Below are 18,551 nucleotides of genomic sequence, written 5' to 3'. Positions count from 1 at the left end.
ATGTGTACAGTACACCTGTCAGTACAGTTATCATCCATGTGTATGGCACTATTAACCAATACGGTTCTGTTTCATCATTAAGGAACCCAGGTCCTTATTCACATGTCAGGGATCAAGGACTCTTAAGTCCGATCACATGTCTATAAATATAGTACAGGAGAGACTGCCAGCTCTCATATTAATATCATCATCAAGAATCTTCAAGTCCTGATGTAATTGTATGACGAGGATCAAGGAACTTCTTGTTCTGATCTGTATACTGTAAAAACTCATCATACAGCACAATTAATCCATAAAATAAATTACTGATAAGTAAATTACTGGTATGGACGATAAACCCGCACCATACTTTAAATAAATATTGCCTTACATATACTTACAGCATCAAGAATTGATATACATCCATAATCCACCTATATAAATGTATATATATATTATTTTTATTTGGACTTAAACAGAAACAGGCATTTTCTATAGCTGTAAGTATAATTGTACCTGCCTACGCTGAAGATTCCTTTCATTGTTGCAGGATGGTGGGCATTCAGTTTAAATAAAGCTAACACACACATTTCAAATATTAATTGAATTTCAAATTAGCAGTTTACTTACATGCCCATCCATGACGTAAAAAGCAGAGACGAGTGATTGTCTTTCAACAATGACATGATATCACAGTAGTGGGGATAACGCTATGATATTGGCCGATCGGCTTTGCTGTATCCCTGCACACCTTTAATAATGATATAATATTAAAATAATATAATTATGTACCTGCACTATAGACCTGCATCTTAATATTCAATTTAAATAATAAAGAATAATAATGAAATAATTGAAAAGATGAGAGGAAGCTTATCCTTTCGGTGGGTTTGCTTGACTGAGCTCATTGGCTCCACCTCCCACCTCCATTATTGGCTTTTAAGAATAATAATGAAATAATTGAAAAGATGAAAGGAAGCTTATCCTTTCTGTCTGTTCTCTTCTGACCAATTTTGCAATCAAAGCCCAAGCAAAGCGACACATTCCCCTCTGCCTTTTATTTTGCTTGGTCTTTTGGCGTGGCCTCCATGTGAGATTGCAAGCAATAGTAATAATATTAATAATTATCATAATTTAGTGGTTCACGCATGCGCACTTAAAACTTTTTCTTTAAGCAAGTGCGCTGGGTGGGAAGCTGTCGCCCGAACAATGAGTTACGCTGCTGCTCTGGCACCTCCACTCTGTGCCTTACTATTCTCCCAAAATACGCACCTCCATTATTCTTCTCTTTCTCTGCCAGTTAAATTTGCTTTCCCACCTTTTTTTTTCGTCTTCTTCTTTGGCCACAAATGGGTAGTCCTTGAAACCCATGGACTCTCTCGGGAGGTTCATCCGGATTGACTGGTGCATGCTCGAATGGACCGTGGTCCGATCCAGGAGCAGTCCAAGTGGGTCGGATTCTACCTTCGGAGTGGAGACCCATGTGCTTCCCACTTGGTCTCCATGCTCAGAGACCACGACTTTGTGGCCTTCTCGCCAGGGCTCAAGTGCTGCAACTAGGCCGCCAGCGCAGTGGGTTGAGAGCGAGGTGCATGGTGGAGTTGTGGACGAGGGTTTGGCACTGAAAAACCCTCGGCTTTTGCAGCAAGTTCAGGAGCTTGTGACGGGCATGGAAGCCTGCTAAGTACATGGGGTTTCCCCGTCGCCATGGAGCTGAGGCGGCGAGGATGGTGGACTCGCGGCTGACCTGCGGCTGAGCGGACCTCGCGCCTGAGATCGTCGTCTAGGGGATCCATGAACGATTTCGTTGTGCTCCGCGAGCACTGGTTTTGGAGCAGAGGAACGACCTCCTCTACGTCGCCACATCTTGCTCCCGTGGATCTGCTGCAGCAAGATGGACAGGTCGAGGGAGAACTCGTGGAAGCATGCCAATAATCTTAATATTGAAAATGAAATTGGTTTGTGGGTTGTGGAGATGTAGAAGCAGGAATCGCTTCCTGAGATTGCTAATCCATAGCTTCGCATCTCTCTCTGTTTTTCACTGTTTCTTTCTTTGGAATTGGAAGGCTTACAACAAAGCGTTTTTCTGACTGGGTTTCATCATAAAACTCAGCTGGTATTGTTTGAACGAAATCGTGCTGATAACGTGTTATAAAACTGGAGAATTTGGAGAGGAAATTGAGAGAGAGAGAGAGAAAGTAGAGAAACTGAGTTTCTTATTCTCATTTCTATGTGTATTGAACAATGAAGGGATGAACCCTTTTATCGGCAAAGCCTAGGGAACATGTGGGCTCCACAACTAATTATTTACAACAAAGTAAACATGTTTAGAGAATTCCACACATCAAAACATAAAATTCATTTTACAAAAGAAAGCCGAGGGCCCAATAGGAACAAGAGAGGCCCAACATACAAGAAAACAGAATCAAAAGCAAACAAATAAAAAAGAAAATCCAAAGCAAACAAATTGATGCAAGATCCAATTTCAAAGTCCTCTTAGCCAATTAATTCTCAGTTTATAGTTCATCAGACTTCAAAACATGTGATTGGATCGCGCATGGCACTCCTGTGAAATCAAATGCTTATTTCACAGGAGACTGCTCTAAGAACGAGCTTGTCAAATTTGGATTGGTTATGTACTGCTGTGCTAATATTACGAAACATAGCCAGCTTTATATGTTTCTAAATTGGATGGCCCAGTCTTGAACATTACGATGTGTGAAGGAACCCTCGAAGGAGAGAGATGTTGGAGCATTCTAATCTTGCAACCAACCCTCATCATCCTCAAAGTGATCCAACAGAAACGGAATTTAGATAAATGAGGTCTCCAAGCTATGGTTACTGTTATATACTTATAGCTGAAGATCATGGGAAAACCCCTAACTCGATAAATCAGTATATATGATCGCAAACACCGCAATTTATGATGAAGAAACAGTCAGCAGATGGAAACCCAGAACACTCCCAACTGATGACAAAGCGTCTCAACATCAAACAAATACAAGCATGGTTAGTTGGAACGCAGAGTAACTCAGTAGAAGCATTACTAAAATCATTCACAAACAATCATTCAGCAATGATGCTAGATAACATGCAAATGAAAAGCTTTACTGTAAAACTTCTGCAACTGACTTGCATAGCTAGATATAACCAGCACATCTACAATGCCAGAAATTAATCTAATAAATCCAAGTGACAAAAACAAACCCAATTCTAGAGAAATCACGATAGAAAAGTCTATAGACAGCACTTGTGGCAACAGCTTAAAGGCCACTTTCTTTTCTACCAAACACCCATTTAATAGCCACCATCCCCGCGGTAACCGCCGCCACCACCACCACCATTATATGGTCGAGGACCAGTTCTCTCAGTGGCAGTGCTGACGCGAATGTTTCGCCCATGCAACTCCTGAAATTCAGCATGTCCAGTCACAAGATCATTATAAGAAAATATTAACAGCTCTCAAGAGGGGAGCTATCACTCACAACTGCAGTGTTTACAGACTTTAAAACAAGTATTTGACCATCCATTTCGAATAACACTTCCACCATGTGGGACCTTGAATTCTGGATGGTTCAAATTTATGCAATTCCATAACCTCTCAAAAATAGAATTCAAATTCTGACCTGGCCATCCATGGCATTAAGTGCTGAACTAGCAGATTCATCACTGGCAAAGTCAACAAATCCAAACCCCCTAGACTTCCCAGTATTCCTATCCATAATAACCCTTGCTGCACACAAAAAAATCAACTGTTAATACCAGTACATAGGAAAGAGACCAACAACAGACCCTAAAGACATCACCTCATTAAGCTTACAAAATCCCAAGGAAATTTCTTATGATAATAACATTACTAAGGGAGGAAGGAGAAAGTAAATATATAAGGCGATATCAGCATCTTGATGCAATAAGTTATTTTATTCAGCATTCGAATGCCAGTTCAAATTACTCAATGTCACTGTGAAGAAAAAAAGAAGCAGAAACCTCCAACTCTTTTTAGTTTTTTTTGGAAACAAACACAAGATCCTGCATGCAAAAGAAAACAAAGACAACTAGAAAAAGAAGCGGACCCACGGATCCCAATAGATTTCTCCTACAGAGGTGCAATAGAAAAAACCTAGATTAAGAGGCTGGAGACAACCCAAATAGCAGGAAGATACAAAGTGAGTTATTGAACTACAAAAACTTACAAAATAAATACATTACTCAATACTTTTCAAGTAAACCCAAAGTTTAAAACCATTCGAGAATTTGAGGCTGTTCCCTAGATACAGAGAAAGCATCAGATGGAAATCATTAACAGATGCGTAATTGAAGGCTGAGCAGAAGCAGTAATAATAGCAACAATTGAAAACCAAGATTTTTGGTCTTGGTTACCAAATATTCATTTCGCCTAACTCCATACTGTGAAGTATATTATATAGCACATGATGCAATATGCAAGTGTAATGCTCTGCCTAAACAAAGTTTTGGTACGATGAAGAAATTGCAGGTATATATACTTTATGGCAAGAAGTTAAGCTTTTCAGCAAGCCTACAATAACAAAACACCACATTTAAAACTTACCCTCAGTCACATCACCAAAGCTAGAGAATGCTTCTTTAAGAGACTCGTCACTAGTTCCAAATGAAAGACCTAACAAACCACAATTTAGAAACAAAATGTCAAATATAAATCTACAGGATCTCTAATTAGTCATCTTAGACACAGATTGTCCAATAATATACCTCCAATAAAAAGCTTGGAGGACATGCAGCGGGCAGCATTAAGCATAGATGCCATGGGTGCTTGTCCATTCTGGGAAATGCTATGCCTCAAGAGGCTCCCGACTTTGTTACAGAAAGCCATTTCCAATGTTCACTGTTCTCAGGTGTTCCAAGAACCTGCACCAGCAACAATTCTCACCATCACAACAAAAACAACAGCAGCAACAAAAACATCACGAATAGATTGCTAGAAACTACAAGAGTTACTCAAAATGAACACATATATTCCAAAGCAAATATGCAAAAAATTGTTAGAAACCACTTCCAATAAAAAACAACTTGCTCTATACTACAGCCAACATATTTAAAATAAACCAATGTCATTACACAAAAGTAATTTTCATTATTTAAATTCAAACAACACAACCAGTAGCAGGAAGACTTCGAGTGTATTGACAAGAAACAAGTCATCAAAGATTGAAATTACTTTCCCCATTACAAAGCACCAAATTTTTTTTTTTAAAAAAAAACTCTTCGGTAAACAAAAGTTTATTTACAGAACCAAAAAGAAATTTGGCAAAAATATTTGACGACACTGGGTATATTTCTTCAATAAGTACATGCCAGAGACTCTGAATCTCCCACCTAGAATATGAAGAGTCTTGCACCTCCTAATACACCCCAAACAAAAACTATTTGGGTCAGACAGGAAATTAAAACAGCCTTGTTCCCCCACTGCTTCGCACACCTGGCTGCTTTGATCTACTTTCTAAAATGCAAACGGATAGAAAACGCTCTCTTTTCCATTTCCTCTAGTCTATTTATTCTTCAAACCTACATTCTCTCTCTGTTACTACCATTTTCCTCAAGCTGATCGGTAGCTAAACAAATAACATACAATACCCAAAAACACGGAGTCATACATCTTCCTACTTATAAAAAAAAATCCAAAACCCAGAATACACCTATATTTACATTCCCAGAAGAACAACAAATAAGAAAAATCAGTAACAAAACAGGTCAAATAAAACATGGAAACTGATACAATCTGATAACATGCATTCAGAGAGAGAGAGAGAGAGAGAGAGAGAGAGAGCGGTAGGGTTTAGGAAAGGGGTTTACCTCAGAGAGAAATGAGGATGAAGAAGAAGCGGAGCGGCTAGGGTTTAAGCCGAAAATCAAAAAGCAGTGAGGTTGTGACTGAGTCACTATCTTGTGGGTTTTATAGGGTAGGGCTTAAGGGGAAGATTGGTTCACCTGCGGGTGTTACTTCCGCATATGCTTTTATCATTACAGGTGAGTTACGGAAATGGCCCCCCTAAAAGTTTGTATCTCATTTTCGTATTTTTAAAAATTATATATTGTGTAAATGGTGGGCTAAGGCCCAAATTAACTATTTGATAGCCTGACTCTTTTTGAATTTTTCGCATCAAATGAACAATGCTACTTTTACTGCATTTGTATACTACATTCATATATTATCTTATGTGGCAGTTAAGGTGTACAGCTATATCAATTAAAATTATTTAATATTTTCTTTTCTTTTATGATTTATCCAATATTTGTTTTTCTAATTTTCTTAACTAAAATACACTTAATTGATTTAATTGATGTGGCATATAATATGGACATGTCACATTATGTGGTATAAAAATGTGGTAAGTGTAGCATTACTTCTTTAAAAATACACCCAAAGTCAATTTACAACATAACAAAGAGACTTCAAACTTCACATAAATTACAAAATTGCCATCGATTTCTTAAAATAAGTCCTACCCTAAAACCTCATAAAAAAACCAAAAACACTCAATAGAATATCAAAGTAATTTAATAATCAAAATTAAATTCAATACGGCTAGTTGTCATTTTTTGGGTTTTTTTTGGATTTGTTTGTCGAAAGTAAATGGTATTGGGTTTATTTACATCACTAGTGCTAAGAATGAGTATATAACTAAATATCCCTAAAAGGAACTAGTATTGTATCATGTTGAATGTTTCGTGTTCTTAACTTGAGAAAAAGAATTCATTTAAAGAACCAAAGACGTATAAAGAGCGATATGATATAGTGGATTCGTTAAAATCTTCCTATGACAACCGTATGGGATAAACCCCAGAGGAGGAAAGAGTACCACACATGTCATGGACTAATAAGAGAGTCCAATTCATGTCACTTTGGACCATTACAATAAACAAAAAAAGGTTAATTGCGGTTTAGTACCATGTAGTTACAACCTTAAGGCATGTTAATCCCTGTCTTTCCAATCGCATACCCCGAGCTTGTAAATTTGTTACAATCCGATTCTATCGTTAGGGTTTCCGTCAGTTGTACCGTTATTTGCTGATCTGGCACTTATGGGGCCCACTTTTCCTCTAGTTTCGAAGTTCTTCCAAGGGCATTTTTGAACTTGGATTAATCGGCCTCTCCCGCCCTTTCGCCCTCCAATGTGTCAACAAATTAAGCACCAGATTACCAAAAAAATCTTCCACACTTGCAAATCTTCCACTTGATTTCCGTCATACGCTGGAGAGGACGACGACGCAGAGCTGATTGAGAGAAGGCTACAATGAGTTGGGATCCACGACCACCTGGAGAGGACGATCTAGTTTATAGTATGTGGGGATAGAGGTTTTATTTGAATTTTTTTCTAGATAAAGGTTTCGAAGTTCACATATTTGGATATTAAGGTTTTAATAGTGATTTATTTGGGGGTTTAGGATTTTGAGTTCGATTTTTTGGGGAAATGGTTTCAAAGTTCGCATATTTGGGGAACATGGTTTTAATATGGGGTTTTTTTTTTTTCTGAGTTCACAGTTGTGGGGATAAAGGTTTCCCAATTCGCATATTTGGGGTTTTCTGGATGTTGTCAATGGCCTTTATGTAAGGAAAGTTGGTTTGTGGTCTTACAGTAACCCATGTGATGTTTGGCTTTTGGTGTGGAAAGTGACTTTACTATATTTAATAATTCAAATCCAGTGGTATAGTAAAGTGCATTCTAAAAGTGTTTGCTCGGATTTTTCTGTGTGGTAATTGTTTAGTTGGTGATTTTTGTATATGTCTATAAATCCATGCAATGTGTAAGAATAGCCTAATGTTGGATTATCTATGTATGCAGACGATGATTGCTTATTTAGCATTTGAATGCACCATGGTGGAAGACTGATACACAAGTACTATGTGGATGGAACTGTTACATACTTTGATTATGTTGATAAAGACAAGATGTCTTTAATTGAAATAGACTGCATGGCTGTGTATTTGGGGCACATTGGTAGGATTGATTACTGGTATAGGGTTGAAGATAAGGGTGATTTGAAGAGGGTGGAGTTTGACTCAGAAGTTATTCAAATGTGTGAAATGTGCCTGAGGTTAGGATGATTAACACATACATGGATCATCGGGACAACCTTGATGATGTTCTGAATAGCCAGATTGATTCTAACGTGTATTGCCATTATTCTTCACAAGTATATCATTATGTTGATGATGTGAGAAGTCCATGACAGTACCCACCTCAGATTCCTCGAAACCCAGGATGTAACGACCTAGTCCTAAATAAATTATTAATTATTAATTTATTCAAATAAAAGACCATTTTGCCCTTAGAATATTTTATTATGTTTAAGTTTGACTTTGGGAAATGGCTGGAATGTGTCGGCGGGGCTGGGCCGGTCACTTTGGAACAGGCGCCGTGGGCTGCGGTGGCTGGATGAAGCGGCTTCATTTTTGCAGTAAGGGGAAGGGGACGACAAACTGGGAGAGAGAGAGAGAGAGAGAGAGAGAGAGAGAGAGAGAGAGAGAGAGGAAAAAAAAATTGGATTTTTATCAAACCAGCTTCGAGGAAATTATGGTTATGCCACTAAGCTTGTTTTGATCATAACTTCTTCGTTACAACTCCGATTTAAGTCCACTACGTATCTGTAGACTCATCTCAGTATGATCTACCTAACAATACCAGTCACTGCCCCAAACTCTTTCGGATAAGAAAATGACCAAAATACCCTTACCCCAAGGTTAAATTCGTAATTTCATATTTAAATTTAAATAGGGAATTTAATTTGGAGTTGGAGTGTTACAGTCTAGGTGTTATCCTTCAAGAGCTACCCGAGTTTGATAAAGCAATTGTTGTATATGATAGGTTGGATAAAGTTACATCCAATGAGGCACACAAGACTAGGAAACCAACTCCATCAATGAATTCAGCTACTGCCAGAGGTAAAGAAAAGGTGGCAGCAGTTGATGAATGCAGTGTACAACGTGTGACAAACAAAGCTACTTCCAAAGGGAAAGAAAATGTGGCAGAAGTTGATGAAGGGTGTGTACAACATGATACCACCAAAGCTACTTCCAAAGGCAAAGAAAAGGTGACATAAGTTGGTGAAAGGTTTGTAGATGCTGAGATCAATGAAATAAGAAGATCTGTTAGGAAGAGGAACCCCTCAATTCAACAAGAAGCTGATGATGCTGATGATTCTTCAGAAACTGGTGATGAGAATGACCCTGACTTTGTGGATAATGAATACAGTAGTGATGAGGATGATGATGATGAAGTCTTCTTACATGAGGTTGACATAGATGGTGAGTGGGGTGGAGCAAATGCTCAGCAATTAGTACCAAAGCCTTCAATTGTGGAAGACTTTGTGGATAATGAAGACATGTTTGCAGAAACTGATGATGAGCAGCACCTTAGGAGAGCACCACAATCAGATTAGAAGATTATTAGTCATAGATTCCCAGAGTTTAATCATTCTTGTGACATGGGAATTGTCGAGTTTGAAGTTGGTATGCAGTTTGTAGATAGTTCTAGCTTCAGAAAGGCTCTGAAGGCCATTTCAATAAAAGAAGGATGGGAAATATGTTGGATGAAGTATGAGAAGTATAGGATTATGGCAATTTGTGCAACTGAGAACTGTCCTTTTAAGATTTATGTATCCAAGATGCAACATGAAGACACACTATAAGTGAAGAGACTAGATCTCAAACACACTTGTAGCAGGGTATGGGAAAACAAAGGGATAAGATCTTCATGTTTGGCTCAAACATTTGTGAAAGAGGTGAAGACAAACCCCATTGTACCAGTGGTATCCTTGAAGGCAACAATGCAGAGGAATAATAACAGTTGAATATCATTTCCAAGGCTAGGAGGGCAAAGAATAAAGTTGTGAAATCCTAGAAGGTACCATTACAACACAATAGGCTAGACTCTAGGACTACGTTACAGAATTGAGGAACACAAATTCTGGAACAATAGTGCAAATCAAATATGATTTCAATGCATTGTTACAGAGGCCTGTGTTCCAAAGAATGTACATTTGCTTCGGTGCCTGTAAGGAGGGATTCAAGGCTGGATGCAAACCTGTAATAGGACTAGATGGGTGCCATTTGAAGAGTCCTTATGGAGGCCAGTTGCTATCAGCTATTGGTCTAGATGGCAATAATATGACATGGGTTATTGCTTATGCTCAACTGGAAATGGAAACCAAGGATTCATGGATATGGTTTTTGTAGCTGCTGGTGAAGGATATTGAGTTGGCAAACCAATATGGGTTTGCATTCATAAGTGATAAGTAGAAATGCTTGGTGGAGGCTTTTGAGGAAGTCGTGCCTAATTGTGATCACAGATTTTGTGCAAGGCACTTATCTACAAACTTCAGTTTGGTATACAAGGGGAAAATATTGAAGGATGTAATGTGGAGGGTTGCATTTGCAACCACAGTTCCAAAGTTTAGAAGGGCAATGGAAGTGTTGAGGACATTAGATGGTGAAGCTTATACATGGCTAACAAGTAATGTTTTAAGAGCATTTGCAACCACAATTATTTTTCTGTAATTGAACTCAATGTACATTTACTAATTTAAATGTTATTTATGTGAAATAGCTCCAAAGAGACCACCAAGACATTGGTCAAGATCACATTTCAACACTACTTTGAAGTGTCCAATACTATTTAACAATCTATGTAAGTCTTTTAATTCCTGGATAATGGCAGCTAGGTGTAAGCCAATAATTTCAATGATTGAGGATATTAGGGTTAAGTTGATGAGAAGGATACAGATGAGAAGAGATTTGATGATGAGATGGGATCGTGCAATATGTCCCAAGCCCTTAGCAAAGCTTGAAACTAGCAAAAAACAGGTTATTGATTGCATTGCTATTATGTTTGGAGAACTCAAGCTCCAAGTAGATGCTGCAACTGGTGGGCAGTTTATAGTTGATTTGGATGATAGGACTTGCTCATGCATGAATTGAGATTTATTTGGTGTCCCATGTAAGCATGTAGTGTCAGCTATTAACCATAGAGATGGAATGGGTCTGACACTTATATAGACAAGTGTTACATGAATGAGACATTCCTAAAGGCATATGAGAACATTATACAACCTGTGAATGGAATGAACCTATGGGAAAGAACAGATTTCCCTGAAATATTACCTCCTATGTATAATAGACAACTAGGCAGACCACCCAAGGTTAGGAGGAAAGAGGCTGGTGAAAAAGAGACCAAGACAGATGGAAGAAGCTCAGAAGATACGAAGACTCTCTCAAATATGGTACATGTGGCCAAAAGGGTCATAATTCAGTAACATGTCATAGACATAAGCCACCAAATGAAAGAAACCAACCTGGAAAGAAAAAGAAGGCTAAGTCTGCAGTTGGAAGTTCTATCCCAGCTTCCAAACCTGACAATTATGATGTTGAGATGGGAAGGAAGAATCAAATGAGAGAGAAGGCAAAGCAAAGAGCTCAAGTACTGAAGGTAATTTGCACTTTACACATTGTATTTGCTTGTTGAAATGATGATTCTATGAAATAGGTGATAGCATTTTATCTTTGTTTGTTTTTTCAGGAAAAGAGAGACAAAAAGAAAGCAGAAAATGCAGCAACGTCTACAGTAGATTCAAACAATCCAACTAGAGCGAGGAAAAGGACTAAACGCAGCAACACCAGATACAGCAATTATGCTTCTGTCCAAGAATCACAAACTGGAGTGTAGGATCAATTAGGGTTTTACATGGACAGATAATATTGGAAGGTGTTTTGGGCAATGTGTTTTGTATGGACAGACTGTATTGGAAGGTGTATAGGATCAATTAGGGTTTTGTATGGACAGACATATGTGGTTGTTGGCTGGCTTTGGTCTGAATCATATTTGGTAATGTATTTTGGCCAAGGAGAAACTACATTACAGTTGTTGTCTGCCTTTGGTATAATTGTATTTTGGTTATGGACAAATTGTATTAGAGCCTGGTTTGTTTTGACTTGGGTATGAAATGCTTCATGTAATGCACTCTTATTATTTTGTTAGCAGGCTAAGATCAATGCATTTTGTCTTTCTTTCTCTTCTTTTGTATCATCAAGGACTATGTTGGCAGGCTAAGATCAATGCATTCATTTTGGAAAATTTGCAAAACGAATGTGATATGCCAATTTGCAAAAGGAACGTGAATTTCGAATTTCCCATTTCATACAACCCACAGTTTCATACAACCCATTTCATTACAACCAATTTCATACAACCCATTTCATTACAACTAGTTAATGGTCTTACAAAAACCTGCAGTACACAAAAAGCAATTGAAACCATCAAACAAGTTCCAGTACTGTCTTCATTCCGCTTGAACCGTTATGTTGAGTTGCATTTACTAAGAGCAAAGCAACAAGGACGCCAATAACGATAAAAAACCAAAGTAGTTTCTCTCTCCTGCGCCACCTCTTCAGTTCATCATTAGCCTTATCTATCCTCTTCAACAACCCATGAATTATCATCTTTGACCGGGCACACATTTGAGGATCGAACCAGTCGAAATACCAACACCCTTTCTGCTCAACATGAGGTAAATAACTTAAATAATCGCCCAATTCAAAAATTCTTACAATTTGAAACCCTTACACCAAAATAACAAAGAAATTACTGAAATTACCTAGCGGCAGCATGCCCAGAATCTTCTCCCTAGATTATCTTTGGTCCAAGAGGTTTCCAATCGAGCAAACCTACCACAAAAGCATCGACGCGTCTCACTCATTCTAGATTTCCTAACTTCACGAAGAAAAGTTGAGGATTTGGAGATATTTGGTGTGAGAGAATTTGGGAACTTAGGGTTCTTGTTCCTATGGAGTTATATGGACGACGAGTTGAAATAGAAATTTTAAAAATTTCTGAGTTGCAAGCCAATCGGCCCATGCCACGTAAGCTTAATCTGAAGACAAGGGTTGGAGGGCTTAAGGGCGGGAAAGGAAAAAATTCAAGTTTGAAAATGCCCTTGGAAGGACTTCGAAACTAGCAGAAAAATGGGCCCCATCAGTGCCAGATCAACAAATAACGGTACAACTGACGGAAACCCTAACGGTGGAATCGGATTGGAACAAATTTACAAGCTAAGGGTATGTGATTGTAAAAATTGAAAAGACAGGGAGTAACATGCCTTAAGGTTATAACTACAGGTACCAAACTGTAATTAACCCATAAAAAAACGGAAACTAACACAAAGACCTTCGACGATAATCAAAACACAGTAGACCCACATAAGAGGATTGCAGAAACCCCAAATAGTAAACCCACAGGAGAGGACTGCAGAACATCCCAACTGTCAAAAAAAGCTTTTTATGAGCAAAATCATAGTCCTTTGACATCCACACAAATTGCAAGGCATACCATAGAAGAAACCATCAGAGAACATGGAGGAGGAACACAGAAACAACAATAAAATGACCCTTGAGAAGCACTCCACTTCAACTCAGAACCTTACAAAGAAAACCTCATATGACCAAGCATAGTTCTTCAGTCGGGGTAGAGTAGAGAAGAGAACCATATCCCAACAACTACCACCAGCATCGCTGCTGCCACAGCCGTTGAAACAGAGACAAAATATCAGCCATTAGGTATCACAACTCTCCCGATGAGAGACATAATCCAATGTCGCTACTGCCCCCGCCGCCTAGACAAAGACAACACTGATGAGTCGATTTTATATTATATATTTAACCATATTCTTAGTATATTTTGGTTAATATTTTGGAAGAATTTTGATACTTTGAATTATATTTCAAATATAGGACTTTCGACTCTCTCTGGAGAAAAACATAATCAAATGGATAAATTTTGGAGTAATTCTAGTTGGAGGACGTACGTGAGTCACTTAGCTTGATCATATCAAAATTTTAGATTTTTCTACCAAGCGGTTATTTTCTGGCAATAAAATAAAGGAGCAGTGCATGGTGCTAGAATAGTGACGTTTTGGGCTTTTATTGCGTTTTGGAGCCCAAAATGACCTCGGATGGGTTCGTGGCCTTCTGGAGAAGTGTTCAGAATGCTTTTATCTTTTGAAAAAGCTATTTTGGGCCGGATTTGGAGGAGTTTTGGGGCCAAAACGTGGCTGGGCAAATTGTGGGCAGATTCTCCTAATCCAATTTGGATTTTATATCCTATTATCATTTTATTTTAACTTAGTTTCTTGGCAGGGATTGGGCAGCTAGGTTTTAGGAGGTATTTGAGTTCTTTCTCACCGCAATTTTGGGGACTTTTCTTTTATGTAATTCTGGGGAAGACAGAGACTTTGGCTAGGGTTTTTGAAGAGCTTCTACTTCAAGGTGTTTTTATTCCTTTTCATTCGAATGATATTTTCTTTGATTTTAGTTATGAGTATGCGTAACTAATTCAAATTGCCAGGGCGAGGCCATAAGCCTTAGCATGAATATGTAATTTTATTAATTTGCTTATGAATGGATGCATGTTGGCTTTGAATTATTAATCACTGCGTTTAAAACTATCTATCTATTTTAATGACTGATCACCATTAGGATATGTAGACAAGTAATTTGATGCAATTTTTGTTGGAACATCACCCTAAAATTGAGGGTGGCTTCTTGTGATTAGTAGTTGTAAGTTCACTTAAAGCGAACATCACGCTCTTAAGGGTTGCATTGCATGGTTTATCAAAGGGTTTTCACAAAACTTAATGAGTCTTGCATGTTTATATTTGATTTGAACATCACAGACGGATTGCATGTTAGATATATGTTTTCGCTTGAACATCACACGGAAAATATGCATTAGGAAAACCTAACCTTGAAAGCATGTATGTGAAAATTCATAAGTAGTTAATAGAATTGCATAGGATTGTGACGGTGATGGCTAAACCCTAGTTTTTTTTTCTTTCTAAATTGTTAGTTTTTAAAAAGAAAACGTTTTTCTTCTTTGCTGTTATTATTTCCCAACTTTTAGATTTCTTTTACTGTTAATTTAATCTTTTCAAATTCATAAACTTCAAATCTTTGATAAAATATATTTTAGTTATTAATTAAGAGTTAGTTTAATTACAAATTAGTCAAACAATCTTTGGGGACAACGACCTTGCATGAGCACTTATACTACAATTACCTTGTATTCTTGCAAGTATTTTCAGTGATTTTAAACCTATTGCGCATGTTCTAAAAATCCTACCAAACACCAGTCACCTAGAACGCTGTAAAAAAAAAAATCAAACAAAACAAACAGACAAACATACCTAGATCCAAACAGATCTAAACTATCTAGGGAGTGGAAGAGGAGAGGGAGAGGGGATAAGAGGAAGGGAAAAGATGGGAGAAAAAGAAGGGGAGATGATGAGAGAAATGGGAAGATGGGCAGAGGAGAGGAGGGGCAGTGGCTACCATCCCTCCCCCAAGCTTCCTTGTAGTTGGTTGTTGACAAGAAGAAAGAGGACCAGGGTGCGATTAGGGTTTTTTGCCTTTCGTGTTCTTAACTTAATGGAAGATGGAACTTAACAGTACTCCCATATTAAAGATGTGACTATATGAGAAAACATTAGACCTAGTCCCACTCTTAACCTGACCCTATAAGCCTCGTTTGATGGCTCGGCCTAAACTAAATTTCAATTGAGTTTAAGTCAATTCTTAAGAGTTTCGGGACTTGTATGACAAAGTATGTTAAACTATAATCTAATTTAATAAGTTTAGCTCTAACATTTATACCTTCATTAAATAGCAGCCATAACATTAGTCAAACCACCATACTAGGCCCTCAATCCCCTCTTGCAAATACTAAACTACCGATACTAGAAGAATGTGACTCAAGCATATGGCAACCCATATCCAAATTGAGTCTAATTCAAGCAAGTTGGGCTAAATAAAATCCTTCATTCATAAAACCTTATGGAGCCCTCACCTTACTTAAGACAAAAGAAGGGGTGAGAACACCGATCTAGGAGCTGTTTGAAAACAGTTTAGACTCATTAGCTATTTTAATACAAATCCCATCCATCTTTTGCTTGCGAAACTGAACCTTTTCCAAGATCGGCAGCAAATCGTTTCAGCCATTCAGCCTCATTATTTCTACGTACTCTAGCATCTCTAATTTGACCTTCCTCCTAATTACTTTATTTGTACAATTAAATTGATTTGAGTGAGTTTATATATAATATGGTTGGTACATTACCAAGACTAAGAAAAATATGTTATATATATTTCATGTATGATAATATTTTGTTCTAGAAAATGGTTTTCAAAATGCTAATGTTATTTATGTCATTTTCACATCTCAGTACCCTAGATAAATTTCATTATTTTTTCTTATGAAATTATTTTCCAATCAAGCATCATACACATTCTCTAATCTTGAATACAAATTTGTTTTCTCATTTTTTGTTGTTGAAATATTTTACGAAAATGGTGTTAAAAAAACATTGGCAGACCCTTATTTGTACACAACAAAATCAACCTCAAAAAAATACTAAAAAAAAAAAAACACTAAACAAAAGAGTAGAACCTCAATAGCAGAATACATGAATTACATGTTTAATCAATAATTATTCAGATCACAACAAAATCAACAAAATCGAGCTCAAAACCAACACAAAACTAATTCCTAATCAATCTAAAAGCAAAAAAGCTCAATCAAAGAATACCTTACAAGAACCACTTCAAATTGGTTAATCAAGTGATTTTGATCTCCATTTAAGGGTTGTATGTAACTTACTAACTAGTATTCTAGTGATATTTCTCTCAATGGATGGAACCATAAATTTAGTTGTAGGGAGCCATAATTTTAAAATAAATTATATGTGGACTTAGATCTACAAAGAAAAGCTCAAAAAAAAATTATATTGACACATTGTTTTCTGGTCAATGACACATATTTCATACTTCATGTACCAAAAGAATATGCATTAACCTTGGAGGACATCAAGTCCAAATGAATCTTAAGAGAAATCAAGTGAAAAAAAAGAAGGAAAAATCTTCAAGAGGCGGTTGGAAGAAAAATGGAGATTCTCCAATAAGTATTTTGTTACGGATTTGTTACATATTTCTAATCTTGAGCGTGAGATTGCATTCATTAAATGTGTTGGTAGTCTCTTAAATGTAATCTAACGGTCGAGATTAGATGTATGTAACAAACCTTTAACTTAAATATTTATTGGAAAATCTCCCAGAAGAAAATGTAATCCCAATTTATAATTACCAATGAGAAATTACATGACTCCAAATTCAATTCCTTTCTTAAAAACCAAACTATCACTCACTCTTATGTTGAGACAACATTTTAGGACATTGTTTCACACTTTACGGAGCTCACCTTAGCTCATCCCACATGCATGTCTTCACAATAATTGGGGGCATCAACCTCTTCATTTGGCAACATCTTCTTTTTGGTATATTATCTTCTCTAAATGCCATTTCAGTTCATTCCTTACTGGTAACTCAATTACTTTACTCCTCCTGCTCACATGATGACCTTAGTACCTTATCTCTTAAATCATAAACAGAGATTCCAATTTCCATACACACCTATATCCAAATTGTTACCATTCCAACTCATTCAATTTCTTCTTTTACATATCCAATTTAAACAAGTTCATGATAAAAATAAAAAGTGTTACAATCAATTGCGCTTGAGTGCATTTTGACCGTAAATGCATGTGGTCAGAATTTGCTCATGCAATCACACACGAATGAACTCAACAAAATTCCATTGAAAACTACTAGTCCTATATTTATCTATGATTAGGATTTGCTCATGCGGTTACACAACTGACCGTAACAAAATCAGCTTAAGGGCTACTGGGTGGGTACTGTTCCTTAAAGAACAAAACCCTATTCCCACATCGGCATATACCAAGTGCTTAAGCAAGTGAAAAGTCACTTGGCAAGCAAAATCTTTTGGCTTCAAAGCATGGGATTGCCCATTTGCCCGTGCAGGCAATACTGGCAGTGGCAAGGCATATCAATTTGGCTGGCGTGTGCTTCATGGAAATACTCCTTTTGTAGCCATGGACGGTCATTATCTTCTGGTTTAGGAAGGGAGTGATGGAGTGACACGTGTATGGACAGATAGAGGTGTGATAGGTTAGGGTGGTGCCACGTGGAGATGCAACAGCAGTAGACTACTCACAGAGAGAGAGAGGGAGATGATGAGGGAACCAACTGCATGTGCTTACTGCTTAGGCAAATACCCAAATAACTTCTCACACTAAAACTCCTCCTTTTTGTAGCCGCGGTTTTGCTCTCCATACCCGTGTCCATAGCGCGTGCTGCGTTCACACAACACCACCATGACAAATATTCTCTACATAAAAGGTGAGAATATTTCATTATTGATTTGAATTAGCTTTTTAGAGGGTTGATAAATTAAAAAAAGAATTATCTTAGAGGACTATTTAGACTTCACTTAGACCCCTGAAGAAATAAAGATAATATTAGGCCTTAGGTTTAGCTTGTTTGTGTTAGGCTTATTAGGTTATACTTCAAAATTTACTTGTCAAAAGTATCATGTATATATACATAGGAAGAATAATTTTTAATCAATTTTGTGTGTGTGTATTTCATCTCATATTTAATTGAAAAATAGATTCCCATATTTAATCTCACT

At 37.4% G+C, this 18,551-nt stretch overlaps 1 protein-coding gene across 1 annotated transcript; it reads right to left on the bottom strand.

Moving 5' to 3' along the window:
• Nucleotides 2,990–5,931, bottom strand: LOC18790942 (glycine-rich RNA-binding protein 4, mitochondrial). The gene is made up of 5 exons (XM_007227499.2): nt 5,812–5,931; nt 4,711–4,866; nt 4,550–4,618; nt 3,606–3,712; nt 2,990–3,387 (listed from the first exon to the last, which is right to left on the bottom strand). The coding sequence occupies exons 2-5, from the start codon at nt 4,829–4,831 to the stop codon at nt 3,277–3,279; spliced, it is 408 nt and encodes a 135-aa protein (XP_007227561.1). The 5' UTR covers nt 4,832–4,866; nt 5,812–5,931; the 3' UTR covers nt 2,990–3,276.

Source organism: Prunus persica, chromosome G1 (genome assembly GCF_000346465.2).
Source record: "Prunus persica cultivar Lovell chromosome G1, Prunus_persica_NCBIv2, whole genome shotgun sequence".
NCBI lineage: Eukaryota > Viridiplantae > Streptophyta > Magnoliopsida > Rosales > Rosaceae > Prunus > Prunus persica.
The sequence above is the reverse complement of the archived record's forward strand: the minus strand, read 5'-3'. Positions and strand labels throughout refer to the sequence as shown.